Consider the following 27,508-nt stretch of genomic DNA (forward strand, 5'->3'; position numbering starts at 1 on the left):
GAAAATGGCAAAAAGATACAACATGACCTACTTGATTGGGTTGGTAATTATTCCCTTCTTTTTCATGTAGAAAATTCCTATGATATATGCTTTCTCGTGGCTACTATATCTAGCTTCTCATAATAAACCCTAAACCATTGAACACTGACGTAAAGAAATAACACTCACCCAAGTACGAATAAATTGGTTATAAGTATAAAGAAATAAGACCATTGTTAATATGCGAATAAAAGGAGGCCTAGCTATATGATCTGTTTGCTACTTTCAATTGGGTTTTGCTTCTCGGTACGTAGCCAAGAGATATCTTTTCAATACTACCCAAAAGAAAAAACCCACCATTCATAAAAAGAGTGGTTGTGAACCTTGTGGCAATCCCCTACAAAAAGGGAAAAAGAAGAGATCATTGTAGAAAAGTTTTGACAGGATGTATGATTTCATTGTATAGAGAAAAAGTAGAGTAAAATTGGTTCCTTGTAAAGTCCCTCCATTATTTTTCTCAATGGGTTGCATCATTGGATCATGCACTTGGAAATGATGAAAAGAAACTACAAAAATGGTTGGAAAAGGGTACCAGAGAGCTCCCCCTTGAAGACATTGTTTTTGTGGAATCTTGAAAGATGAGGGTTTTTCCTTTTTTTTTTCTTTTTTTTTAGTGCAAAAATAATTGTTTTTGAGTTTTACTTAAAATGAAGCTTTTTAAACATGGGCATGCAAATTATTATATCTCAAGAAGGGTTAATATGAAAATGATAAGCCACAACCTAGAGGTAAAACCCATAATTTGACCTAGAATATTATGGACTACACATCTTAGGCAAATGGATTCAAACTCAAAACCTATACTTAATCAAAGTTCTAATACCTTATCCCAGTGAGGAATAAACAAACGATCATGTTTGCCTTTCGTAAAGTATTTAAAAAAAAAACTAAGAAAAATAATTTTTTCATATTAAATTGTAATATGAAAAATATTATTTAAAGAAACATACAAAAAAAATTATTTTTTATTTTTATTTACATCTTCTTTCAAATTTTTTGAAAACCGAACACAACAAAAGATCCCAACTTGAAATCATTACTTAATTAAAACTTTGATACTATGTTAAGCCATGGATTTGATCCAAAAACTTATACCATTAGATAGTGAGGCAATGATGTTATCAGGCCAATACTTTCAGCTGTTCTAATTTTTATGGATGGGATTGGACCACAAGAAATTTATTTGATATTTACCTTAATTTGGTGGAGGTGCATCAGCCCAGAAGTCCCAGTGGAAACTTCAATTATATCATGTAATGTCATGTTCATACCCAAAACAAGTTAAAGAATGGCGCATGCATGGGAAAAGTAGCAGCCACCCTGGTTTGGCCAAGAACCAATCTAGGAAGGGAAGGGTGACCAAGGTGGGTCCCAACCACCTAAGCATGATGGCTCAGCAAGGAAGAAGAGACCATGGTCCATGGCCATGGATTCAGCCAAAAGAAGGTAGGGGTCCATCAGGATGTGTTCACATACATCCTCCACGAGTCCTGTTTTTCTTTTTTCTTTTTTTAATTAAAAATAAATAACTTCTTGCTTTATTTTTTTAACACGTATTTGGATATATAATTTTAATATTTTTGAAGCCCCCACAGTCTTCTATCTTTTTCTCACCTCCCACTCCTTGAAATGCCTATAAATTGGAGGCCACCCCCACATAGATTGATGCACAGATTCACAAACACACAGTGGGAGAAGCAGTTGAGAGAGTGAGATACACAGAGAGAGATGGAGAGTTTCCCAGTTATTAACATGGAGAATCTCAATGGAGAAGAGAGAGCAGCAACCATGGAGAATATCAAAGATGCTTGTGAGAACTGGGGTTTCTTTGAGGTATACACATATCACATATACAGCTAGTTATAAGCTCTTTGCTTCTTGCTTGTAAATTTCATCCGCAACTATTTGCAGAGCTTTACTGAGCTTGGTTATGGTGGGTTTATGGTTTTTCTGCAGTTGGTGAATCATGGGATATCCCATGAGCTGATGGACACAGTGGAGAAGTTGACAAAGGAGCATTACAAGAAGTGTATGGAGCAGAGGTTCAAGGAAATGGTGGCAAGTAAGGGTCTGGAGGCTGTTCAGTCCGAAATCAACGATTTGGACTGGGAAAGCACCTTCTTCCTCCGCCATCTTCCAACCTCCAACATGTCTGAAATCCCAGACCTTGAAGAAGATTACAGGTCACAATTATAAACTCTACTCGTCTTTCAGTTTACAGTATATTTTTTGGTGTGAAGCCTATGAATTTTGTGAATGATATAACAGGAAGGCGATGAAGGAATTCACCGCGCACTTGGAGAAACTGGCTGAGCTGCTTCTAGACTTGCTGTGTGAGAATCTTGGGCTAGAGAAAGGGTACCTGAAGAAGGCCTTTTACGGGTCTCAGGGGCCAAGCTTTGGCACCAAGGTCAGCAACTACCCTCCATGCCCACAGCCAGAGCTGATCAAGGGTCTGAGAGCACACACTGATGCTGGTGGCATCATCCTACTCTTCCAAGACGACAAGGTCAGTGGGCTTCAGCTCCTCAAGGATGGCCAGTGGATTGATGTTCCACCGATGCGACACTCCATTGTCATCAACCTAGGTGATCAGCTTGAGGTATATGCCCAGAAGACCCAAGTTTCAATCACTTGTTTCTGTTTCAATCAGGGATACTGACGGCAATTTCATGATTTTCCCATGTTTTTCTCGTATGTAGGTGATCACCAATGGCAAGTACAAGAGCGTGATGCACCGGGTGATCGCCCAAACTGATGGAAACAGAATGTCATTAGCATCATTCTACAACCCAGGCAGTGATGCAGTCATCTACCCAGCACCAGCATTGGTGGAGAAAGAAAAGGAGACAAGCGAAGTGTACCCGAAATTCGTGTTTGAGGACTACATGAAGCTTTATGCCGGTTTGAAGTTCCAGGCCAAGGAACCAAGGTTTGAGGCCATGAAGGCAATGGAACCTACTGTTAATTTGGGTCCCATTGCCACAGTTTGAGTCCTTTGCCAACAGAAAACAAATGGGGTTTGTGTGTTTCTTATGCTACTATGCTAAGCCTAGCTACTGATGAGTGTTACTGTAATAATGTTGGGAATCTAAGTTCTACTTTATATTGTGGGTTTATCAGAAAGATGTTTGGCTAGTGTGAAACTTAGGCTTGATGTACCATGCCTGCTGCTGGTGTAATGGTGGGGGAGATGAGGTGTTCTGTTGTTGAAAGTGACAAAAACTTAACCTCCTTTGCTAAGAACTTCAGATTCCTTTTGGCCTTTTCCGCTTAAGAGCATTTTTACTGTTTGATTACTGTGGATTTGCCCAAACAAGGATGTGTTTATTAATTATAATAGACGAAAAAGGACTTTCCGTAACGCAGAGATGACCCAGTTTAAAGAGCCACCCCAATAATTAAGAGCATTATACCTCTTGAATTATCAAACACCTGAACATGTTATTGATGTTGAACTTCAACAGAGGAAAGAATAATTTAAGGCAAACAAACTGTACTGTGTCATGTACAGGGATAGCTTAGAATAGTAGGGGAGAAAAAACATGGGAATCAGCTTTTCAGATTGAATTAAAGGAGATGCTAAATGGTTACATCTCCTTTAAGAATAAGGTAAATTTTGCCTTGATTATGATCCACCACAGTGTTTGCTTACCTCATTATGCCTCAATATCCAGCTAGAGATTCAACTAAGGCAAGTGGAGCACTTAAAAAACAAATGAGTCTACCTACCACGCCATGGAAAGATGATCTCTGCATGACAATTATGAAGTAATTCTAATTGCTAACACCGAAAGCACGCACACGAATCTGGGATATGAATCCAATAAATCCATGTTACAGTTTCCCCACTAATCTGGGGGACCCAGATTCTTCTCTTATGGTACAGGTTCATTGGGATATATAAGAAGTATGCTGATGGTCACTTTCTTAAAAAAGAAACAGCACTATAACATTTCTTGAGGTCGCATCCCTCCTTCTAATCATCATATAAACCACACAATAACATGTTGATAACTAAAAGATAATGGAGTCATCCCGGTATCATTAAAATTTTAAGTTTTCTTTCCATCCTTGTCAGCAAGGAGAGATGGCATTGATGATACCTTGAAATCCCATAATATTTCTTCTGATTAATCAAGCTTCAGGTCTTGATCATATCTAGAATGTAGAGAATCAATTGAAATAATGATTATCAGTGACATCAAAGGGAAAATTTTCATGCCAATGAGCTGCCATAGCTCAGTTGGTATGTGGGTGGTGAGGTTTGGGGAGGGAAGGATGCATGAACATGGTGGCAAAAAGAGAGGTTGGCCAAGTAAAACGGAAAAATAAGATAACACAAGCAACAAAGTCAACTCTATAATGAGAAAACATCTGACCGAAGAACCAGTTGCCTAAAAGTTTGGTGGGATGCCCCATTTGCTTGAAGAACCACAGCTACTTCTTTGCTCCAACTAGTGCTGTCTAATAATGGGTAAGACATCTGAGGAGGAGAAACAAAGTGTTAGAGATGAAGTACTAATCAAGTTATCACTAATTCAATGAAAGTACAATCAAGTTACGTAAGCATTTTGCATTTTTCTTTTTCAGAAAAAAAAAAAAACCTTTATCACTCACATAATTAAACCATCTGAAACAGGTCGGCAAGGTTATGCTTAGTGTGTGTTGAAAAGTTCAGAGAGGATGTGAATCTTCTAACAAGTTACCCATGAAAAAACTAACTAAACAGAGTAGATAATTCCAGTCTAGGATTACAGCAGGGAGAATTGAGGGGGGGAAGGAGAAAAAGAACTGGCACCAATACTCCAAACTATTAGCAGTAAGAATTGTATAAAAAGAAAACCTGGGAAACCACTTTAATATGTCACATGTAATAGATTCTAAACCTAAAAAATAGGTAAAGATGGAATATCAACAACTACAATAAGAACACCAGTTTGTGGCACAAATTAAAGCTCAAGGTTTACAGACAACTTGCATAATTAGTTTATGTTAAAGAAAATCCCCGAATGGCTACCATGTATTAGGATAATCGAACCAACAAGTAAATGTCACACATGAATAACACATTTAGGAATTGAAAATGTTTGACACTTGCATATTTTACAAGTTTAGACTACATCCTTGGTTGCCCGTGTCAAAACAAATGGTTGCATCCTTGGGAATTCAAGGTAATAGGTATCAGAAGATTATTAGGGTGTATTGACAGTCACAATATATCTGGTCTCTAAAGCTTACATTAAAGGTGATATAAGAGAGGAGCTGGGAGAGATCATAATCAATTTAAAGCAAGCTTTTTTTCTCAAGGACACCACAGCCTCATGTTCCCAAGGGGTAAAGCAAAGGGATGTTGATGGGGACTTTCAATGGGGAGAAACAAAGCAATTCACTTATCAGGGGAGATGAATGTGCTCCACAGTGGGTTCCTAGAAATGCAGATTTGGAGGCAGACAGCTTCACCTAAAATGTGATCAGCATCACCAGAGGACTTCTTTAGCACTACTATGCCCTGCTAGACTGGTAAGTTTCCTCGTCTTTCTTCAATGGTTTCTGTGGTTTTCTGGTCCAATAATTTTGCTTCAATTGTTTAGAATCTCTGCCACTTGCTTAATAAATCTCTCATTATTTAGAACAGAAATTTTGTAGAGAGAATCAAACATAGACACAAAAGAATAACAGAGTAACTAGTTGAACCAAGACTCAATGAGATTGTCTCACAAGCCATAAATCACCAAACTGTCTTCAAGAAAATTATCCAGTGTGGGATAAGATGAATGACAGGAGTCACAAGTTAGTAACCATTGAACGTCTTTAGAATCAAACAGAGCAACCAGTAAAATCAAACTCAATATAATGAGATCATCTAATAATGGAATAACAAGTTTTTTGCTCAACCATGAGGCTAAATGTAAAAAGCAGAGCAATATCAGTGTTCAAATACTAAGCCATCTTTTGATGAAGGCTTTTTTTAATTTTTTTTTTTTTTTATAGGTAATGTCTCTTTAGATAAAAGTTACCCATAACAAGTAACAAATCAATCATTGGAGCCTCTTCAGATACCAGACCAGTGCTAATAAAGATCTAGCAGCATTTTTGAGACAAAAAACATAGATCAGAATAAGACTTAATAGAAAATATTTCCCAACAAGACAACGAGAGGAAATGGTTTAACTCAAAAGGACACCTAGAGAATATGATTTAACAGAAAATATAACTTAGATGGAGAGAAATTATCTTGATATTGATGGAAGGGACATCTATTAGTTAAAAGGTCTCATCAACCCAAATGCATTTCTGTGTCTCATCCAAAGTCCATTCCTAAGTGTTTGAGGTTACCTTTCAACAAAAATCATGTCCCATTGTCTCAGTTTAATCCTGGATCATCACTCATGCAATGCTGCGGAAACCTAACATGGAAAAAGAGTGATAACAGTTTCTAATGACCCAGTTATATTGGAAGTCTACATTTCTCAATGATTGGGGGAAGTTTTCACATACAGGCCCCGAAGTCTACTCTTCATATGCTTACCCAAAAAATGTTCCAAACATCTGTTAATAACATAAAATGAGTGGATTGTATTTAATATGCAAACTACCAGTCTACTACTTAAAAACTTCCATCCAGGGTACTAAAGCCACAAGTTTCAAGAATTAAAATAGTTAAATGATAACAAATTGTTGAGACAAAGCTTGCCATGATGAATCACCATACATTTCAAGATGGAGAGGCCAGACCATAAATCAGATCCTGAAGCACATAAAATTGTTCACAGAAAACTCATTGGTGTTTCGAATAATGTTCTGAACAAGTCATTTTGAAGGTTACCATGAAGAATTTAAAACCAAAACTTCTCAGTGATTACACAGCTTTGCAATGTTGCACCCAATGTTTCTATTTAGACACAAATCCACCCTCTTGCTGAGACAAGTTCTCCCTTTTGCCCATTCAAACTTGTGGTTAGGGAGAAAATATGGGCCTAATTTTGTATTGAAACTCCTGCACACAGAATATATCACTTTCCAGATACTTGATCAACTTCATTCTTATCATCTGTTGTCCCAGCCACATCGGTGCTTAAATTCTCAGATTTTTTTTCATTGCTTTCTACCGCATCCCCATTGGAGGAATGGTTCTTCAGAACCATTGAAATGTCAGCCTCAGAAGCTCCAGCAAGCTTAAAGCGCTCAACAGCGGCATCCAGGTTCTTCTTCCAGCCATCCAGCCCTAATTTGCATTCAACTTGGGATCGCTCAAACAGCATGTTACCCCAGAAGAGATGTATCTGTGATCTCATCACTGCTGCTTGTTCTGCTGCTTCTTCAGCCGAAACCTCTGCCTGCCCACCAATTACAGAGGACTCAGTTTCAGTACCACTTCCTTGTTTCTTCCTTCTCTTTAGCAGTTCTTCTCTCTTGCTTACGCTTGGATCTTTTAGCTCATTAGCTCTCTGCTCCTCCAGCTTCTCCCACATCTCAGTCGCAGCTTTCATCTTCTCCTCAGCACTATCAAAAAGCTTAATCGTTTCCGTAGCATCCCAGCCTGAGAGGTCTAATTTCTTAGCCAAAGCAAATGACCAATGAAGTTTTGCCATTTCAAATTGCTGTTGCCCCAAGGCCAGCAACCCCTCATAAAAGTCAGGCTTGATCAAAAGGGCCTCCTCATACTTCTCTCTGGCCAAAGTATATTTTTCTCTGACCCAGTCATAAGCCACTTGAAGTTGGGTTGCCATTACATCTTTTGCAGCAGATTCATCCAAAGGAATGCGTTTCCTTGCTGCACACATATGAACATTCCCCCAATTGAAGAAAGCCAATGCAGCTACCTCCTGGAATTTTGAAGCAGCCTTGTCAAACAGGCTTTGAGCCTCTTCACTTGTCACTGTCTCCTCAAGAGCTTCAGAACAGAGCTCCATTCCAAGCTCATGTAGGTCAATGTGAGCATCTGGGTCAATACCAACATGGGTTCTGAACAGTTGAGCAAACTCAAAGAGCCAATCATCCATCTCCACTTCCTTGGACTCAGGGTCCTCCGAAGCTCCAGCTTTCTCCTTTGGAGCTTCCTTCTCTGTCTTTTCAATCTCTGTACCTGCAGTGTCCAGCACTGAATCACCTAGTGAAGAGTGAGACCCATTATCCTCTCCCTCAAGCCCCTCGCTCTCAGGAGGCCTCTCCTCCTCTTCTTCCAATAAAGGTGGCTCCTGCTCAGGATTCACCTCAACAATATGCAACCTCAACATTCCAATTGAGTCTGTTTTATCAGTTTCGGTTTCCTTCACAATAAGGCTGTCCACAAAGGATTCTGCCAATCTGAGTTCTCCTGCACAGGTTATGGTCACCAAATCACCATCACTATCCTTATACTTAATCAAAACAGACTTTGATGATGGAAAGCGTTTGCTCACAATCTCCCTCAACACTCTAAAATTACAATTCACTGGCATTTGGGCAAGCCTTATGTCATGATCATAAACAAGCTTCAACGGCCTCCAACGAATCACAGCCTTAATAGCCTGCTCACCAGCAGACAATGCACCCAATGAAGATGACTGTTCCTTCTTGTTACTCTTACTTTGATTAGAATTGGGTTTGGACGAACCATTTGAAGGCTTCAACACAAGTTTCGGAAGCTGGGTCTTAGTATCAGAACCATATTCAGCAACAAAATTGGATTGAGCCTTCTCTGGCTTATTATTTGGTGACACAACTGACCCCACTTGTGCTGCCGGCACTGCCTTTTTCTGCACCGGCCGAGCTGGTAAACATGGTCCAAGACCACCAATTGGTGCTCCTCGAACTGCTGAAGCCCCAAGGGCAGCCGGGGATGGGCGGCTCTGCAAGTCCTGCTGAGCCTCTTGGCGTGGCCCAAGGGCGGTCCTAATCCTGCGGGCAATCTCCAAAGCATCTCGATGATTCGGGTCAGCACCCAACAGGGCTTGCACATCCTGCATCGCCATTTCATACTTCCCTATCGCCTCAAACGCCCGAGCCCTCCTAAGAAGAGCCCGGACAAACCGGGGCTGAATCTGAAGCGCCATAGTACACTCAGAAATAACAGTCTCATAATCTATGGGCTTCATTTGCATCAAACAAGCCGCTCTATTGCTATGAAACACCGCCCTATCTGGGTGGGTTTTCGGCGTAAGCCGGAGCGCACTATCATACTGCTCAAGGGCACCCACATAATCCTTCGATTGAAACCTCTTATTTCCCTCTTCTTTCAGCTCGTGGGCTCTTCTCAAAAAGATTGACGAGTCCAAATCAACACCCCCATTAGCATTTGGAATTGGGTTATCTCCCGACTCTGGCTTCACACCACCACTCTTCTTTTTTCTCCCTCCAGATTTCCCCATATAATACCACTCTCACCCTCCCCAAATACAAAGAGCTTGAATCAAAACAACACAGAATACGCAACTTTGCAGTGTCCACTACGATGATTTCCTTCTCTGAGTAATGAAATTCAGAGCTTTTACAGATATTGCGAAAAAAGAGAGAGAGAGAGAGAGAGAGAGAGAGAGAGAGAGAGAGAGAGAGGGAAATGGCAACTTACAAATGAAAAAATCCAACCTCTGTGTAGATTCTGATGCTGAGTGATTCACCTGCGGAGTCCCTAAAACTTGGGTTGGATGGTTTGATGAATAAATATCGCAGCAAAGCCCCTATAGGGAGATGGGGTTTTCAGAAAAGCGAAAGGAGTTCAAACCCTAGATAGCAGCATCAGAATCCACCTTGATCATAGCCTGACCGTTGGATCTGTAGACTTTTTGGTACAGTCGTTGATTTCATCACGTCACAAATGCACCTGAGGGACCCATCAATCTCTGCTGTGAGGATGCAACACGTGGCAGATAAATAGACGTTGAATTCAGGATTATTTCCATTTACCACCTCGAAGTTTCTAGAAATTACAAAAGTTACATCTTCTGATTCTTCTCTCTTCAGTTGCCCATTTATAGGCATATCTGTTTGGTCCGGCCCAGATAAGGGGCTGTGATGGACCAAACCCAACTCATCTCATATATTTAGTTCTTATTTATTAATTCTGTTTTTTGTGCTTAAAATTAGAAAATAATACTAAATTTTTATACCCAAAAAAAAAAATTAAATTACACAAAAATAATAGTTTTAAAAATTATTTAAATTAATTTTTTAAAATATAAGGTGGATTTATACCTTTTATATCAATGTTTCTTATTTTAAAAGCAATCCAAATTAATTAAATTGGAAAATATCTAGATGTCCAAAAAATTTGTTTCCATGCTCTAACAAATCTCTACTTCGATTTTGAATTAAAAATGTTAGGGTAGCTACATCTACTTATTAAAGGCTCTTTTGGCAGACCTTTGATAAAATTTTATTGAACATCATTAAACAATTATATTTTAAAAATATTTAAATTATTTTTAAATATAAAGAGATTATAATCCATGAATATATTATCATAAGTGTAATATTAATTATTAATAATGAAAAATATAAAAGTAGAATTAAATATTTTATTATTTAATTAATTCTTTGTTTGCAAATATATATATATATAATTTTGTTTGGTAATATTTTTAAAAATATTTTGAGAGTTTTTAAAAATTGTTTTCATAATTTTGTTTTTTTGGGAAAAGTGAGATTTTTAAATTAGTATCCTCATTTTATTTAAAAATGATTTGAAATTCATACACTTTTAACGAACCATGCAATTATTCTCAAAAATGTCATTTTATTTGTCATGTCATCCAAATCAGTTGATAGCTAGATTCCTCTATGTTGATGTTTTTCTTCCTTTTAGATATTTTATTATTATTATTATTATTATTATATTGTTAAAATTTCATGCACTTTTTAACGAGTCATGCAATTATTCTCAAAAATGCTCATTTATTTGTCATGTCATCCAAATCAATTGACAACTAGACTCTTCTATGTAGGTATTTCTCTTTCTTTTAGATATTTTATTATTATTATTATTGTTTTATTATATTATTTTATTATTTGAGATTTTTTTTCTTTAGAAACATTCTAAAGTAAGAATTTGAAAAAAAAAATTATTCTAGTATTAATTAGTTAAAAATAAATTCATATTCTTGATAATAAATAAACCAATAATAAATTTGAATTTATTATATAAAATTAATACTTGTTTGATATAATAGATAATAAAATTTCTTGGAAGAGTTTTTCCAGATATAACATGTTTTACAATATGATTGTATTTTGATATATGATATAAAAATAAATATATAAAATTTTATATTAAATAAATTAATCATAATTAAAATAATTATATATTATTAAATTTATTATTTATTATTTAATAAACAACCTTATTACTTTTTGAATTGGTAATTATGATCAAATAGGTTTTGTTTGACAATATTTTCTTTTAAAATTATAGGGAATAAAAAAAAATTAATCCTATCTAAATAGGATTTTTTTGTACAATATTTTCTAAACTTGTAGAAAGCTAAAATAAAAATCCCACAAGTTGTTTGTTTCCAAATAAAAAATAAATAAATCTCAAATAAAATAATAATAAAATATCTAAAAGGAGCAAAAATATTTATATAGAGGAATCTAATTGTTAATTGATTTGAAAGACATGATAAGTAAAAGGGCATTTTTTAGAATAATGAGACGACTCATTAAAAAGTACATATATTTTAAATTATTTTTAAATAAATGAGTATAATACTAATTTAAAAAATTTTGGGTTTTTTTTTCATGTATTTTCATATTAGTGAATCAAATCTCACTTTTTTCTTGAAGTTTGGTCATATTTTCTAATGTTTGTTTTTGAAAGATATTTTTAAGTTAAAAAAGAAAATAGTTTTTTAATATTTTATAAAAATAAAAGTATTTGATAAGTAATTTTTTAAAATAAATTCAATTAAATTTAATTCAAATATTATTAAAAACTATTAAAAATAAAAATAGTTTTGTAATTATAAATAAATTTAAAAATAAATGGTTTTAATATATATATATATATATATATATATATATATATATATATATAGTAATATTATAATAAAATCATAATAATAATAATTTAAAAATAATAATAATAATAATTATTAATATTTTATTTAAAATAAATAGGGGATAAAGTTTATCTTTTTTAACATTGGCAAAGGGGTATTATCGTAATCGAGTAGTATCAAAGGTTACCTTAGGGTTGGTGATCGCTCCCTATAAAAGAGCATGCCGCCTTAGCCTCTCCTACACTCTCGATCCTTTAGGGTTTTCAGATTTCGTCACTCCATCTTTCTCGATCCGTAAGGGTTTTTGAGGTCTAGGTCTAGATCTTGATCTTGGTATGGCGGCTTTAGGAGTAGGGTCTTACTCGATCCGTAAGGGTTTTTGAGGTCTTGATCTTGATCTTGGTATGGCTTTAGGGTTAGGGTCTTAGTCGAAGATTCATTGATTTGGATCTTGGTGTGGCTTTAGGGTTAGGGTTTTAGATGAAGATTCCTTGATTTCGAGAAGAAAGCCTCTGCTTGACTGAGAAAATGAGAGACGAATGTGAATGTCTCGTCATTGATAACAAGAGGAGGTAGAGCGAACGGAAAGGCGAGATATCGTTTCAGTCGTCATTACTCTGGATTGGCGATTCGATTGTTGCTCGTCTACATTTCTTTCTTACTAATGTTTTTTATCTTATTTTCCTCTGGGAAAATTATTGGGTGAAATGGGAGGGTTGTTTCTTCACTTCGAACGGATTGGAGAGTTATAACTTATTTCTCCATGCGGAATGCTCTACGCCCTAATGCACTCTCGTTTTTCTTGCATAATGTTTTTTTTTTACCCCAGAAAATAAAATGAAAGAGGGGATATGTTTGCACACGGGAAAACGTGTTTGGATATCAAAAAAACGGAGGGAAATTGAATGAAAGTAAATAAAATGTAGATTTATTATTAATAAATTATTTTTATAGGTAATTTTATTTTTAGGTAATAAATAAATTTTATTTATTTATTTTTCTTGAATTTTAGTTATATTTATTTTTAAATACAATGTGAAAAAATTATGAATTGTTGTTTAGCAGCTACAAGACTTAAGTAGTTAAGATTCAAATTTGGGTGATTTTTTTTTCTCATTACCTTGAAATGGTCGAGATTTGAGAGCATGAGTAGTGTGAAAGTGTTTTTGCCATTTTTTTTAAATAATCAAAATTTGTTTGCACTGAAAATTTGAGAGTATCCACTCAAAAAATGATTTGAAAAATATTTTCAAATCTATAAAGAATTAAACATTAATTTGAAACAGCTAATTTTTTGAATTTAAAAATATTTATTTTAATATAATTTTAAATTTTATTATATAAATTGAAATTATCTAATCTATAAAGACTTATAAAACATTAATTTGAAACAGCTAATTTTTAGAATTTAAAAATATTTGTTTTAAGATAGTTTTAAATTTTAATATTTAAATTGAAATTACCTTTTTAAAAATAAATCATTCAGATTTAAAGATATTTTTTAAAATAGGATACTAATATTACAGTGCCTGGCTAACCACATTACAATCTTTTGTTTTGGGACAGGAACTTTATTATAATTTTCTCTACGCAGACACCCCAACTCAAACTCAATGCCAGTTCAATCCATCCCTATGAATCACTACGCATCAACGAACAACTCAAAACTCAATCCATCCCAATGGATATTTTGAATTGTTTCAACTACTACTCTTTTACGCAGGCGGTCTGTATGGTATCTCTAGTTTTTTTTTTTTTTTTGTAATCTTCAAAAAGAAAAAAAGAAAAAAAAAAGGAAGACTCCAGAAACTCTACTCTGGTATTTTAGCTTTGGCACCTCCTAGAAGGTGGAGATGTCATTGGCAAGTGCTTGAAGCTGGAAATATCAAACAACTCCATAAACCTCTGGTCTGATATTCTAGCTTTGGCGGCAGCAAACCTCTGGTACTCATCAAAAATTGAAGACAGGCACCATCGTTGCAGCTTTCTTAAGCATCCCACAAGGCAACCAGTGCGGTGCTGCAAAGCATAAAAGACATTGCGCATTAATGGACAGAAGATTCAGAACTGAGGCATCTTTGTATGAGGTTACACCAAGCAATCCATCCTAAGAGGAGAGTACTCACCTTCCCTCGTTTGCAATGAATGAGGAGTGGGTGATTTCTTTTATCTGCATGGCAGACAATTCAAGCATGGGTGAGCAGATTCTAAAGCAAGCAAGCAACCTATGTTGGGCACAAAGTTATTTAAAAGTTGAAGTGATTGTGATACCAAGGACCACTTTCAATGCTTCACGAATTGTGTCCTCTGGGATGTTTACGAAAGGCTCCTGCCAAGTCCCAACATTATCAACTATCAACTTATTGAAGACAAAGGAGTTTTTAAATGCAAATTTGTGATTATCTTTCTGATAATTATATAATGACAAACCGAAAAATTCCAACTATTTATATAATGACTAACCGAAATTTTCCAAAGGTACCCCTGTCTATTGGTAGAAAGTAAGAGATCACAAGGAGCATTGGAGCAACGTAAGGTTCAAACTATGGACAAATATATTCTGTGAACAAATTCATACCTAAGATCACAATAACATTTGGTAGAGTTCTCTGTGGAACAACCCACATGGAGCAACATTAGGTTCAGTTTTCTCTCTATGAGTCCATTCACCCAGGATGTTATTTTGACTTCAAATTTTGGGTTAATCGAAGAACACTGTTTCTGAAACAGATGAATGTTACTTAGCACGGGTCACATGGATTCATATGGATGTTATTTGGACACTCGCTCTCAAACGAATGTTACTTGAGCTATGAAATTATGGTTAATCTAACAACTGCTTGTGAAGAACAGATGGTTATCCGAGAAATTCTGAGTTCTGGAATCAAATAGCCTTAGATCAAGCTATTTAAATTCCCCTAAAGCGTTCTTGAATCAAGACTAATAGCTATATTTAATAACAAGCAGAAAATAATATATCTCAGGAATATAAGAAATTATTAACAAATATTTTGCTTTATCCACACAAAATATGGCCGTATAAATAACTGAGTTCGATTCTCATCTCCGTCTCAATTTCCAAGCAATCGAACCACATACGAGATTATGCTTTACCAGAAACTTATCAATTTCTAGAAATCAGTACCAGATTTGGAACTTCATAACATCGAATCTTCAACCAAAATTCAAAATGAACAGCTCAACTTTTCCACTATCGATAATCAAAATTCCAGTACCATATACCTCATACTAGTAATTCGATTAGCTTCTCCGCATTATCAAACGCCAAATCGATATTTAAATTAATTAAAAAAAGAACAAAACCGAACCTTACATCCATCGATCCCGAACTGGAAGAGCCGAATTCCATTACATTTGAGAAACTCGATGTTCGGTTCAGGATAAGGCTCAGGGCAGAGATATCTACATTAAAAACACACATATCAAATCCAAATCAAAACACCTGTTCACAACAAACAATAACCGAAAAAAAGAAAAAAGAAAAAAGAAAAAGCAATAGCGATTCACTCACATGATCGAACGAAGGCCAAGCGTCTGCAAGAAGGTGAAGTTGGCAGTATCGGGAAAACCAGACCTGAAAACGCCACAATCAACCATCGCGAAGTTCAGAGGCGGCACGAACAGCTCTTCTCCATCTCTATCAGCTTCATCAACGCTCCCCTGAACCTTAGCCACCAACGAGATCTGCCCGGTCGGAGATGGAGCTCCGACAACCGCCGCACAGATCTCGACCTCCGAGCTTTCTAATTTCATGACTTCTTTTTGGCGCGAAAGCTTTGAATTTTAGGAAGAGAATTCAAGATTATTTTTCCGGATTCATCAGGGTTTCAGAATCTAAGAGGATCTGAGGAATGAGCATCTTCTCCTTCTCCTCCTCCTTTTTATACACAGTGGAAAGGGAGGGTGACGTTTGATAACATGCGCAGTGCGTGATGAGCGAGCAGGGAGTGTCGTGGAAAGAAAGAAAACTGAAATGGTGAAACATTGACTGGAAATGAGAGAGCAAAAGCAAAAGGAAAAAGGCCAAAAAGAAAAAAAAAAAAAAAAAAAAAGTTAGAAATTGGAGGCTCCACTTGGCATAACGGAAATCCAAGTGTGAGGAGGGGGGAGTAGGGAAAATGAGGAAACAAAGAAAAGTGGGCGTGCAAAAAGCTTTGATTTAATACTTTAATTAATTTCTCCACACATCTTTTTCCGATGTAAAATAAAAAAATTAAGAGCATATATTTTTATTTTATGCTTTATAATAAATGAAATAAAATAATTTATCTTCTTCTATTGTCTTTTTAACCTCCAAATATGGTATGACAACACATACGCCCGCGTGTTGACACATGTTCTACCGTTTTTTTCATTTTAAAAACATGATGTCGAAACTTTAAATGATAAAAATAAATAAAAATAAAATTAAACGTATAGCATATAAACTTTTTGCCTCTTTTCTTTTAAAGAAAAATATATATAAACTTCTTAAAAATTGATTCAAACAAAATTACATTTGCTTCCAAAAAAAATTGAGGAAAATAAAATAAAACAATTATTAGAATATATGCAAGGATTAAAATCCTCAAAATAAAATAAAACAATTATTAGAATATATGCAAGGATTAAAATTTCAAAATATTTCCTCGAAATATCGGTGAAATATCGAATATCGAAGGTAAGCGAAGTCGAATTATTGATATGAGGATTTTTCATAAAATAAATAAATAAATATATATATATATATATATATGGGTGATATATCACCAATATTTATGTAAAAATCCAAAATTTCTTATAAAAAAAAATCAAAGCAAACATTTTAAATATTTATCCTTGTAATTTTATTTAAAAATGGTTACAATATAAAAAAATTAATGAAATTATAATATTTTATAAATTAAAATTAATTTGATAAGATAAATTATTTAAATGAATTAATGTTAAGAAAAAGTTATCACCAAAAAATTATAATAAAATCTTAAAAATTAAATCTCAAATAAAATATTTTATATAAATCAATTTAATTTTTTATTTAAAATGTAATAAAACATGTTTTAATAAAAGTATATTAAAAAATTTAAAATAAATAAATAAAAATTATTTAAGCAAATTTTTTATAAAAATTTGATAAATATCATTTTTAATCGTACTTATATCAATTACACTTACAAAATAACTTTAATATATGTATTATTTCTTATTTTATCACTTTTTGAAAGTTTTTTTAAGCATTTACATGAATCTTGAACAATTTTTATTCAATTGATATTTTTGTTAAAATCTCTATCGATATTTTCGATATTTCCTATACATCCATAAAACTCAAATACCGATATTTTCGATATATCCATAAAATCCAATATTTATATTTACTGATATTTCAAACATTGAATATAAAGATTTTTTTTTTTTAAAAAAAAAAATACACTTCATCCAAGATTCCAAATACAAAAATTTATTTTAAAATATTTTTTTAATAACCAACGTGACCTAAACGTTTATTAAAAAATAAATAAATCATTTTTCAATTTTCAACCTATGTAATAATTAAATAAAAGAATTGCTTTATTTTAATAGGTCAGTGAAGCTACTTGATAGAAGCCACTAAGCTTCGATGACATGGATGACTTCTTTATGAACCTTGAAAATTAGAGAATTCGTGGTTGGTTAAGCATCTCAAAAATTGATATTTAGGAACTCAAGTTTGTGGACTGCCTTTCGGCTTAGGTCCCATCCTTGGATTGCAATCTTGAAATCAGTTCGCAGTGTATACCTTTTCGTTTATGCTTCTTCCTCTTCCTGATAAAAGCTTTGAAATCAATCTGGCATTTGCCGTGTTTAATTTTCATACCAGTACTATTGAAGAAATTCTGGAACAGCAATTGAAATATTCAGGGGAGAAAACAAAAAGGCTTAGAAAAGCTCATAACAATTGGAAGGACTTCAGAAAATCACCATTCCCATTAAGGATATCAGTAATAATCAAAAGACAGTGATGATTCCCTGAAAAATGTTGGCAACTTAGTTTACAATTCTAGTTGAAATTCCAAAAATAGAATACATTTGAGTCTCTGGGTAACATATGATACACTTGCAAAGGCCGCAGTTCATCGGTTGAGTAAAAGGCAAAAGTATGAAGTCCTAGATTGTGTTAAAGCCCTTGACAAGAAGTAAGCAGCTATGAAGCTATATGAATGATGATTATATACAAATAAATACCCTCATAAATTATGTGGAGGGTGGGGAGGGGGGTGCAGTTCTAAAAGTTGATAATATAATCTTAATTTTATTATCTCTTTTACCGTTCAGGCAGCGAGGACGAGGACTTTTATCGTTCCTTGGCTATTTGCAGTCAACATTGTTGGGCTATCGCTCTTCCAACACACAGCACTGATGAAATATGATCCATTGTCATCATCAGTATCATCCAAATCAGATGAACCAAACCTGTGCCAAGCTGCAGGTTTGGAGATGGCCTGCAAGTGAACACAAAAATTAAATTAGTTTGGGACTAGATGCCTAATGCTAGCTTCTTTAAGTATTTTGTAACCTTGTGATACGCGAACACTTCGTTTGTTTCACTGCCACAGGCAATGTATTCGCTGTTTACTGTGAGACCCACAAAATTCTTCTCATTTGAATGCCCTCGAAATGTGCGAACCTAAGAAAAATTATGAAAAAGGAATTGAGATGAATTAGTTGTTCGTACCATATGTAATTTCCACAAGATTTTCCAAAAATGGATGGTCAACGTACTAAAAAAATTGGCAGGTATCACCATACAGAGGGATTTATAATGCGGGGATAGAACAAAATAAACAATAAAAACATAATAACTTACAGGCATATTTTCCTTTACGTCCCACAATCGCAATGTGCTGTCAGTGGATGCGGAAGCAAGTTCATTGTTAGATAAGAATTTCACATACGAAACAGCTTTTCTATGCCCACTGAAGACATGCAGTGGTTGGTTGATATTTCTCAGGTCATAATAGTGAATGTGATGATCTGCAGAACCCACCTGCAAAATGCCAATAGTTAATGTTATATATGGATTTTATCCAACTACATGCCCAAAATGATCTGATAAGTTTTATTAGGTTGAATTATTATTATTTTTCCATTAAATGAGAAACAAAGAAACAGAAAGAGGGTGTCTAAGTGCAAACCTCCTTTACAATAGTTATATATTTATAGACATTTGTGCCTAGAGGGAACAATAGAACAAGAAGTATCAAGGTTGGGAATACATACTGCGACGTAAATGCTAGATCCAGGATTATACTTGACCGAACAAATATTTGCTTTCATGTCAATGTTAAGAACGCTAGCTTCCTGCTTTGTGCACCAAATTTTGACCTGTTTGATACATAGAACAGAGATACACAACACACTGAAACTCATCTAAAATGAAAAATCAATCAGAGTTAGCTTACTGCTAAAATTCCACATACTCTAATTACGAGTTTTCAAATGGGAACTGAGAACCTAAAAATTCCACATACCCATCAAAATGTAATGCAGGGGAAGAAAAAACAAGATCAGGCTAAAGGGAAATGCTTTCGTAATAAAGAAATTTAGTAATTCTATTTTGCCACATTGAAAGCTAATCCAGAAAAATTCAGATTCTTCAGCTTCTGACTCGGGACACTATAAAACAGACTATCTTGATCCAGTCACCTTATAAAGCAAAGGGAAAACATTTTCAACAATGAGGTTGAGTGTTCTGTGAAGTACAAACACATTGGTACAACCAGAATTCATACTTCAAAGAGTGTAAATGACACCTCGACCTCTAATAATAGATGAGCACTACAAAGATATGCTCAGGTCAGTACATGACAAGACTCTTTATGAACTTTAACCAACTTCTTAAGGAATAATTTGTGTTTCTCGATAGCTAAGATTAACCAAAGTATATGAGATATATGAACAATCTCCATGCCTAGGTCTCCATATGGTTTTTAATCCTTTTCTATTTGCTCAATTCTTTCCGAGTGCTGAAACATGGCTAGCAAATGCTTCAGAGATGGTTCTGTTCTTCCTTGACTCCCCCACACATGTGACCCATACATGGAATATAGTCAATCTTCAGTGTATATGTCAAGATCACACAATGTTCCATTTCCCATAGATTTCAAATTCCAACTACCTTGCAGTCATCACTGCCGGATACAAGCATTGAAGGTTCAGTGCGTGAAAAATCAACACTCCATGCTCGCTTTTCATGCTCCTCGTATTCCATCACACTCTAGAAGAAAAAGAATCTTAGTGAACAAACTCGAAATCATTGGGAGGTTAGAAAATTGTGAATGCAGATCAACATTTGTGCATATATGATGTAATTGAGATTAACAGAAGAGAAGAGATACAATTTCTACCTGACGAGTAGTTACATCCCAAACAGTTACTATCCCTTCATAATCACTGCTAGCTATATGGTTCTTTGTGTACTTATTCCAACTCAAGCAACTAAGTTTTGATCGCGTGGACATTTCCACAACTGGACAGTGCACATCTGCTGGTTCATTCACTACCTAAAAAACAATCAAACACTTGCAACTCTCAATAGAAGACACAAGTATAATACATACATACTGAAACATGTTTTGTTTAAGATAATCATCAGCTAGTAGCACCACTTAAAGGGGTCACGGTAAAGAGATTTTAGGCATAGACAGTTGAATAATGCTCGTAAGGCAAGATGGAAAGTTCCAAATTAAATGGTCATGTGATCAGTTGATCAACAGCCAAAGCAATGAAAAACCTCCATAGCAATACAAATAAGAAAAAAACTATTGTTCAGGAAACAGCTTAGTTGATAGAGATATATTAAGTAACTGCATATTTTTTTCCATATCAAATGCATGAAAATGCATTATCAAATTTAAAGATTCGATAGAATATCATAAATTTTGCACCCACATAGTCTAGAAAACTAGCTAGGCAACTATGCATATGAACATTATAACAAGGTAACAAAGCAGCACAGAACAGCACTCATACCCACCAGTCATTGGAATTTGAGTATAGGTAGCAACGGACCACACAATGAATGGAATCATAAGTCATTTGCCCCAAAGCCTTTCTGGGAAATAATTTGTAAATTTACTAGTATAAACAATTTGTCCTGGATCTTTTCTTGGAAATATTTTTATAAATTTACCAAGTAAAACTCTTCCCATCAAGTTGGTGGCACCATAAGGACTCACAGCCCAGGATTCAAGCACTCAATGAAGAGTAAATACTTTGACAGATCTAAATACCTAAACAGGATTCATGTAGCTCACACTAAATAGTTAGGCTTAAAGATTTATCAAGCTGAATCGTGCAATAACAAAATCTATCTGAAAGCAGCATATGTTGTGCAACCCTTACAGAGGAAAACTCAAAAACTTTGATCCGCCGTGAAACTCCAGCAGTAGCAAACAATTCATCATCTCGATCAAATTCTATACTGCAAGAAAATATGGGAAATACTCAACTCAACAGTTTGTTCATTATTTACTGAAGTACAATTAATATGATGAATGCAAATTAACAATTCAACAACAGCAAAAAGGGTGACATCAAGAAAAGTTTTCTGACCTCGGGAGTTAAAAAAATAATTGTAATTAAATAGTATAGAATGCATTTCAACGCACCTTGACACAATATTGGCAGAGTGAAAAAGATCCCCATGCCTAAGTTCAGCAATGACTCTCAACCGACTAATTCAAACAACCAAATAGAGGATGTAAGCAACAAAGGGTGAAGAAATTATCTGAAAATTTGTAATGCAGATAAGCAGCAATAAGGACATCACAGAAGGCTCCTAAAAGGGAAACAGGAATGTGGAACTAAAAACAAATAGTGGAAGAAAATGATCAAAATATATATACCTATATCGTGTAAACGTAGTTAGCACAGATTGGAAATCCTCAAGACCTGCATGATAACCTTCTCGAATAGAATTTGTGTCCCTTTCTTCCTGTTTATGTTGTTGCCGCACCCAATGCCTCCGTTTTTGCAAGTAACAATCTTGTAGGTCATTGAACTATTACAAGAGATGGCAACATGAACATGTTTGGAACAATTAATCTCTAACAATAGGTTTTTAATGTCATTATTAGTCTTTCAACAACATGCAATGAGAGAAGCTGGTCAACAGCATAATAGCACCATCAAGCGCATTAAGGATATAAAAAATGAGCAAGGATATTTTCTAGCCATCCAAAAGACAGAAACCGATTTCATAAAAAAAATCTCAAAGGATTTATAGATTTGGTCCAGATTTCTTGCATGCTCACTGGTCATCCTCTGATCCAACCAGTGGGAAATTTGGATATTCTCAAGTTGGTATCGATGATTATTAAAATAAATATTTATCTGATAACTCAAACCTATAGCCAGGTTAGTGGATGTGAAATCTCGCAAGAATACTAACCTGTGCATGGAGCAGTCTTTTTCTTGCTACAACCAGCCCTGATTGAGTAACATGTGAATCTGACCCACTATAAGCATCTTTTCTTTGTAATCCATGAGAACTTACTTGAGCCTTTACATCAGCTTTCTTGTTCTGTGAACTACCTGCACCCATCCGGCCTTGTGTACTATGGGCACTAGAGATAATTCCACTACTATGCTTATCCGTCAATGAAGGCCATGCTTTTGTTGCAATAGGATCATCAGCCAGCATCCTCAGTTTCACTGAGTATCTTTCCCTTGATCGATATAAATCTATTCTCTGTCTTTCTACAGCATTTATGTCCTCCTTAATGTACTGAAGATCAGTTTGTATCTAAAATAAAAAAAGAAAACTATTAATACATATTTAATCTGGTGCAGTTAAAAAGGAAACAATCTTTTTGGTTAAATTCTTAAAGCAGTCATCCAACAGGGAAAAAGATCACATCAAAACAAAAAGGAAAATATCCTCTGTAGTTTGATCCTTGGTAGTATTATTCCCCTTTTTGAGGTAAACCCCGCCAATGAGTAGCCCACCTACCTCCAGTTTTACCAATGTATATCTACAAGAAAATGCTACCACTTCCACTTGGAAGAGAACCAATCCTTAATTTAAAAGAGGAAAAATGTAACTGCTGGAAAGAAATAAGTTCAAGTTCAAGAACCTCGTTGAGCTCTTCAAGCTTTTGCTTCCTTAGACAATGCAAGAAATCAAGCAGAATCTGCATATTTGTCTCAGCTTCTTCTTGCTCCATTTTCCTCCTCTTCTCCACAAGCAGAGACATCAGACTGTCTAGCTCCTTAACTGACACTTCACAACCCTGTCTAAGAATCACAAGCAAGTCACACTCTATACAAATCAAAGCACGATTACATGGGTGGTAAAATGCAAAATTTAAGTGAATCTGGATCCAAAACATTAGGAGAAGAAATAAAATTGACACACTAAATATAGCTCTAACTGGCAAAAAATCCTGTTATCCTGAAAGATCAATGGAAAAGTTGCAGCTAGTACATGACCGTTCATGATCATATATTGGAGTCATCTCCCTTTTATATCCAACAATTTGTGCTCTAAATAATGCGAGTGATCATAATCAAATTCAAGTAAGAAATAAAATTCATCACCTTGCTACACAAAGATAATATCACTCTTAGCAAGTGATATATAGATATATATGAGCCACCTGAAATATTAGGTAAAGCATGCCTCAAGGCATGAGACAAACATCTCATGTAAGCCTTGATCTCACCCTAAGTTGTAGGAGATCTGCAAAATTCATTCAAATGTAATAAGTCCATTCAAGAGGACCCATATTGAAAATAATCACGCCTGTAATGCAAGAGGATATAACAGTCTTTCCCTATGGAGTAATACATTAAATATTGTTACCATGAAGCTATTGTGCACTAAAATTGGAAAATAGGTGATTTTATTACTTTCTAACCCACAGAAGAACAATTACAAGTTTGTTTTGCAAAATTTTCAAATTTGATATAATAACTGACCTGCTGTAGTGCCTGGCGAAGATGTTCAAAAGGAGTTGCAGTTTTCGCTATTTGACGAGCAGAAGTCTTCCTTAAAAACTGAAATTTTTTATGAAGAGAGTTTATACATAAGCCTACCTTTCAAAGTAGATAATTTCAAGATGCTAATAATTTAAAGATAAAGGCAATCAGAAAAGTAGAGCCTCATGTTTCAGAGTTAAATTTAGTACTTAAATATCCACATATCAGTTTAAACTAGACATACACAGTCACATATAAACGAGGAGAGTTCCTTTTCCCTAGAGTAACACTAAGTTCTTCAAGCGAACCCTCCAACAAAATACTAACAAACAAATTACCCTAATTTTGCAAAAAATTTAGAACACATACTTATTTGTTCATGGGATGGGCAATTAAGAGAGTAGTGTGTTCTTTAGAATTATTTAAAAAAAAAAAACAACAACATTGAAGTTGAATCCAGACATTACATCAGGTGATTGACATTACCTTAATGGTTTGGGCACATGTGAGAAAATTAACCAAAAGTAAAGTTGCAGAAAGGTGTCTACATAGAATATTTATATACGCACTTTATTGTCTCTTTATGGTAAGCTCTAGTATAGAGGAGGTTTAGCCACATGTATAGTGGATCACCTCAGCTTAAAGGGAAGGCAGAGTGGATTGTGAGGACACGCAGGGTTGGAAATGTTGACAGGGAATCCTAAAGGTTAATCAAGGATTGGATCAGATACCTTCTCAATAATGGAGGTGAGATTTCCCCTTCCCTTAAACTGTGGTCATTTGGAATTTGTATAGAGGTTAAGAGGATGCCACAGGGATAAGTAGGACCAGAAAAAAAAAATCCTATTGTGACTGATATCTTATTTGTTAATAATTTATATAATATCAACCAGTTTCAAAGATCATTTTGGTTTTAATACCATTTTCTGGGGAATATGGCATTTGGTAATATGAAATGCTTGTCGACTTTTGTTCAAACTAAGAGGGTTTTCTTTGGGCAACAGATATCAAGAAAACAAACAAAGTGATGCAGACAAAAAAGGTTCACTGAATAGTGTTATTGACACACTCATGAGCAAAACTCATTTCATAAAACATTACACACAATGCTATTGAATTTGTTGGCAATGCTATTCAATAAATCTGTTCAAACTGAATAGCATTTTATTTTCTTGAAACATGTTATTCTGGCAGTAATGCATCACAATCCCAGCATTTCTCATTCTATCAGGGGAACAGAAACTTCATTTTTGTTTCCTTTACCACCTTCAGATTTGTTATAGAAAGTTCAACATCAGCATCAATAGCAATAGCCTTCAGCCAAGTGAAAAAGAACCACCACGATGAAGCAATTGAAATTGTTAATGATTCCTATCAGGACACTCTCCTATAGCTTTTTTCTTCTTTTTTTATTTTATTTTTTTATTTTTTTTAGGGTGGGGTATTTCACTCTTCCTTATTCATACTTGTGAAGTTTGAGGGATAATAATACTCGATAGTCAATAAAGGTACTTATGATAATTTAATTATATGTTTCAGGGAATGCATAAGGAAAGAAACAGCAGCTCATAAAGTGCTGATTGTTTCAGGAGACTGAAGCAAGTCCTCAACGAATTGCTGCAAAATCCTACCCAAATGAATAAAGACTATCCCTAAAATTATAATGTACATTAAAATATAATTCCTAATTTTGTAATAGAAACCATAAAATATCTCAAGTGCCATCAGCAGATATTAACCGCGCTAAACAAACACTAACACAGCGCAGGTTAGAATGCTCTCTCCATCTCTGGTATTGTGTACCCCTCAGGAAAACAGTAACAAGATAATTGAACGCAATTTTATTGTCTAATAAGGAAACTAAATTGACAGTTAAACAACAATAAAGAAGAAAAATTAAAACACCAACTTGATCAAACTTCATGAGGATACAAGATCCACAAGAGTTTCCCTTACCATCCGTTTGTTTCTGAGAAAATATTAGAAAAGAAACTTTTGTCTCTTACAATTCCTCTTGCTTTTGTTCCGAAGAAGGAAAAACTCAACTCACCTAAGCTGAATAGTTGATCTTATCCGGCTTGGTTGAGTGTAATTTCTAATTTTGTCCGGATATTAAGCAATGAAAATCCAAGACACCAAATTTTAATTTCCTCTCTTTCACCGCATTCTCTCGGGAACTAAACGATGCATTACCATAAACAGATCCCAAAATTCAGAAGACCGACAAATTATCACAACAATCTTCGACAAAAAACTGACCGACCTTATTGAGGAGAAAATTAGGGAAGAGATGGTTGGTGGTGAGGAAGTGACCACAGCAGGGACAATCGTTCTTGTTGTTGAGATGAGTCACAATGCACATGTAGCAGAAGCTATGGCCACAAGCCGTGAGAAACGCGTCCTTGATGATCTGCATGCAGATAGGACACAGCAAGTCCTTGTCAACCTCGCTGACTCCGGTTTCCGCGGCCTCCACGGCGGGGACCTCTGCCTGCTCCTCTGGTGCCGGCTCCGGAGGTGGCGGTGGAGGTGGTGCAGTCACGGCCTCCGACGAAGATCCGGCAGGCTCCGGCTGCTTCACTGTGGGGACCAGAGCGCCCATTGAGCTGTCCCCCATGACTCTCTCTCTCTCTAGATTCCTCTTTCTTCTGCTGGTGATGCCGGTCGGAGGGAGGGAGGGATGGAGGGATGAACCTAGTGTTTCCGTACAGAAGCAGAAAACGAAATGAAATGCTGTGTAGTGAGTGGCTGTTCATGAGAGAGAAAAAGGTGAAGAGAGAGAGAAAGGAGAAGATTTTTGTGAGGGTAGAAACGGCCCACGTTGGGCGGGCGTTTTTTTGATTCGTTTTCTCGATAAATGCGTTTGTTTATACGCTCCTCCCTGTGGCTCGTAGGGACGCAACCATACGATTCATACAAATATATTAAACGGCGTCGTTTCCAGTTTTGCTTTGTCTTAGCGCTTCATTCAGCAGGCTTAGGGGCCTGTTTGGGAGTACGATTTAAAAAATAATAATAATAACCAATATTTGGAACCATCACCTACAGGCTACAAAGCACTAAAATTATTAAACATTATGATAAACCCTTATTTTAATTTTTAATATATATATAGCCTTCAAGTCAAAGCGAAAAGTAAAAAATTAAAAACTATTTTAAATTTCAAACCGACCCAGGGTCAATTCACACCCCACCTACATTTTTATGATTAAAAATCAATTTTAATAATTAAAATTAATTTTCAAGGTGATTATGGAAGTTCACTAGGTTGTTGCATTTAGGACAACTTCCTTTTCGGCTAACGACAAATAATGAAAAAAAAAAGTAACTTTATTTGAATGTCAAGAAACGATTTTTCCAGGTACATCCAAACAAATGAAAATTCTTATCATTTTTCTCTTTCTTTGCTTATAATTTTCTTTTCTATTTTCCTTCCCTTAAGCTCTGAAACCAAACATAGCCATGTCATTTTCTCTTTCCATTGGAATTTCCTTTTTCTTTTATTTTGGTCAGAGCAAGAATCTGGACTC

The 27,508-nt window shown here is 35.1% G+C and overlaps 4 protein-coding genes, 1 long non-coding RNA gene and 1 other non-coding gene across 7 annotated transcripts; 3 read left to right on the forward strand and 3 right to left on the reverse strand.

The window, feature by feature from the left end:
• The first annotated feature begins 1,637 nt into the window (after positions 1–1,637).
• Positions 1,638–3,285, forward strand: LOC100232928 (1-aminocyclopropane-1-carboxylate oxidase). Its single transcript, XM_059740482.1, has 4 exons — positions 1,638–1,872; positions 1,996–2,222; positions 2,308–2,641; positions 2,742–3,285. Exons 1-4 carry the CDS (start codon positions 1,768–1,770, stop codon positions 3,030–3,032), a joined length of 957 nt encoding a protein of 318 aa, XP_059596465.1. The 5' UTR covers positions 1,638–1,767; the 3' UTR covers positions 3,033–3,285.
• Positions 2,779–9,805, reverse strand: LOC104880475 (protein CLMP1). 2 transcript variants are annotated; one of them, XR_009466845.1, is made up of 3 exons: positions 9,593–9,805; positions 6,869–9,488; positions 2,779–4,525 (listed from the first exon to the last, which is right to left on the reverse strand). XR_009466845.1 is itself a non-coding variant. In XM_059740481.1 (2 exons), the coding sequence occupies exon 2, from the start codon at positions 9,390–9,392 to the stop codon at positions 7,056–7,058; it is 2,337 nt and encodes a 778-aa protein (XP_059596464.1). In that variant the 5' UTR covers positions 9,393–9,488; positions 9,593–9,805; the 3' UTR covers positions 6,670–7,055. The 2 variants fall into 2 exon arrangements, 1 of the variants encoding a protein (XP_059596464.1); XM_059740481.1 differs by lacking the exon at positions 2,779–4,525 and having other exon boundaries at positions 6,670–9,488.
• A 2,456-nt stretch (positions 9,806–12,261) lies between these two features.
• On the forward strand, positions 12,262–12,855 carry LOC132254450 (uncharacterized). Its single transcript, XR_009466737.1, has 2 exons — positions 12,262–12,332; positions 12,402–12,855. It is a non-coding gene; the product is annotated as an uncharacterized LOC132254450 (long non-coding RNA).
• LOC132254590 (small nucleolar RNA snoR111) lies at positions 12,540–12,668 on the forward strand. Its single transcript, XR_009466852.1, has one exon. It is a non-coding gene; the product is annotated as a small nucleolar RNA snoR111 (small nucleolar RNA).
• Positions 12,856–13,567: 712 nt separating the features above from the next.
• LOC100256357 (probable tyrosine-protein phosphatase DSP4) lies at positions 13,568–16,011 on the reverse strand. Its single transcript, XM_002273044.5, has 5 exons — positions 15,550–16,011; positions 15,347–15,440; positions 14,289–14,346; positions 14,144–14,187; positions 13,568–14,036 (listed from the first exon to the last, which is right to left on the reverse strand). The coding sequence occupies exons 1-5, from the start codon at positions 15,789–15,791 to the stop codon at positions 13,842–13,844; spliced, it is 633 nt and encodes a 210-aa protein (XP_002273080.3). The 5' UTR covers positions 15,792–16,011; the 3' UTR covers positions 13,568–13,841.
• A 1,951-nt stretch (positions 16,012–17,962) lies between these two features.
• LOC100246063 (E3 ubiquitin-protein ligase COP1) lies at positions 17,963–26,834 on the reverse strand. The gene is made up of 13 exons (XM_002270294.5): positions 26,242–26,834; positions 23,979–24,056; positions 23,135–23,290; positions 22,450–22,803; positions 21,905–22,059; positions 21,668–21,733; positions 21,402–21,480; positions 20,405–20,560; positions 20,176–20,274; positions 19,278–19,382; positions 18,865–19,044; positions 18,574–18,684; positions 17,963–18,499 (listed from the first exon to the last, which is right to left on the reverse strand). Exons 1-13 carry the CDS (start codon positions 26,593–26,595, stop codon positions 18,329–18,331), a joined length of 2,064 nt encoding a protein of 687 aa, XP_002270330.3. The 5' UTR covers positions 26,596–26,834; the 3' UTR covers positions 17,963–18,328.
• Positions 26,835–27,508: the final 674 nt, after the last annotated feature.

Source organism: Vitis vinifera, chromosome 10 (assembly GCF_030704535.1).
Source record: "Vitis vinifera cultivar Pinot Noir 40024 chromosome 10, ASM3070453v1".
Classification (NCBI taxonomy): domain Eukaryota; kingdom Viridiplantae; phylum Streptophyta; class Magnoliopsida; order Vitales; family Vitaceae; genus Vitis; species Vitis vinifera.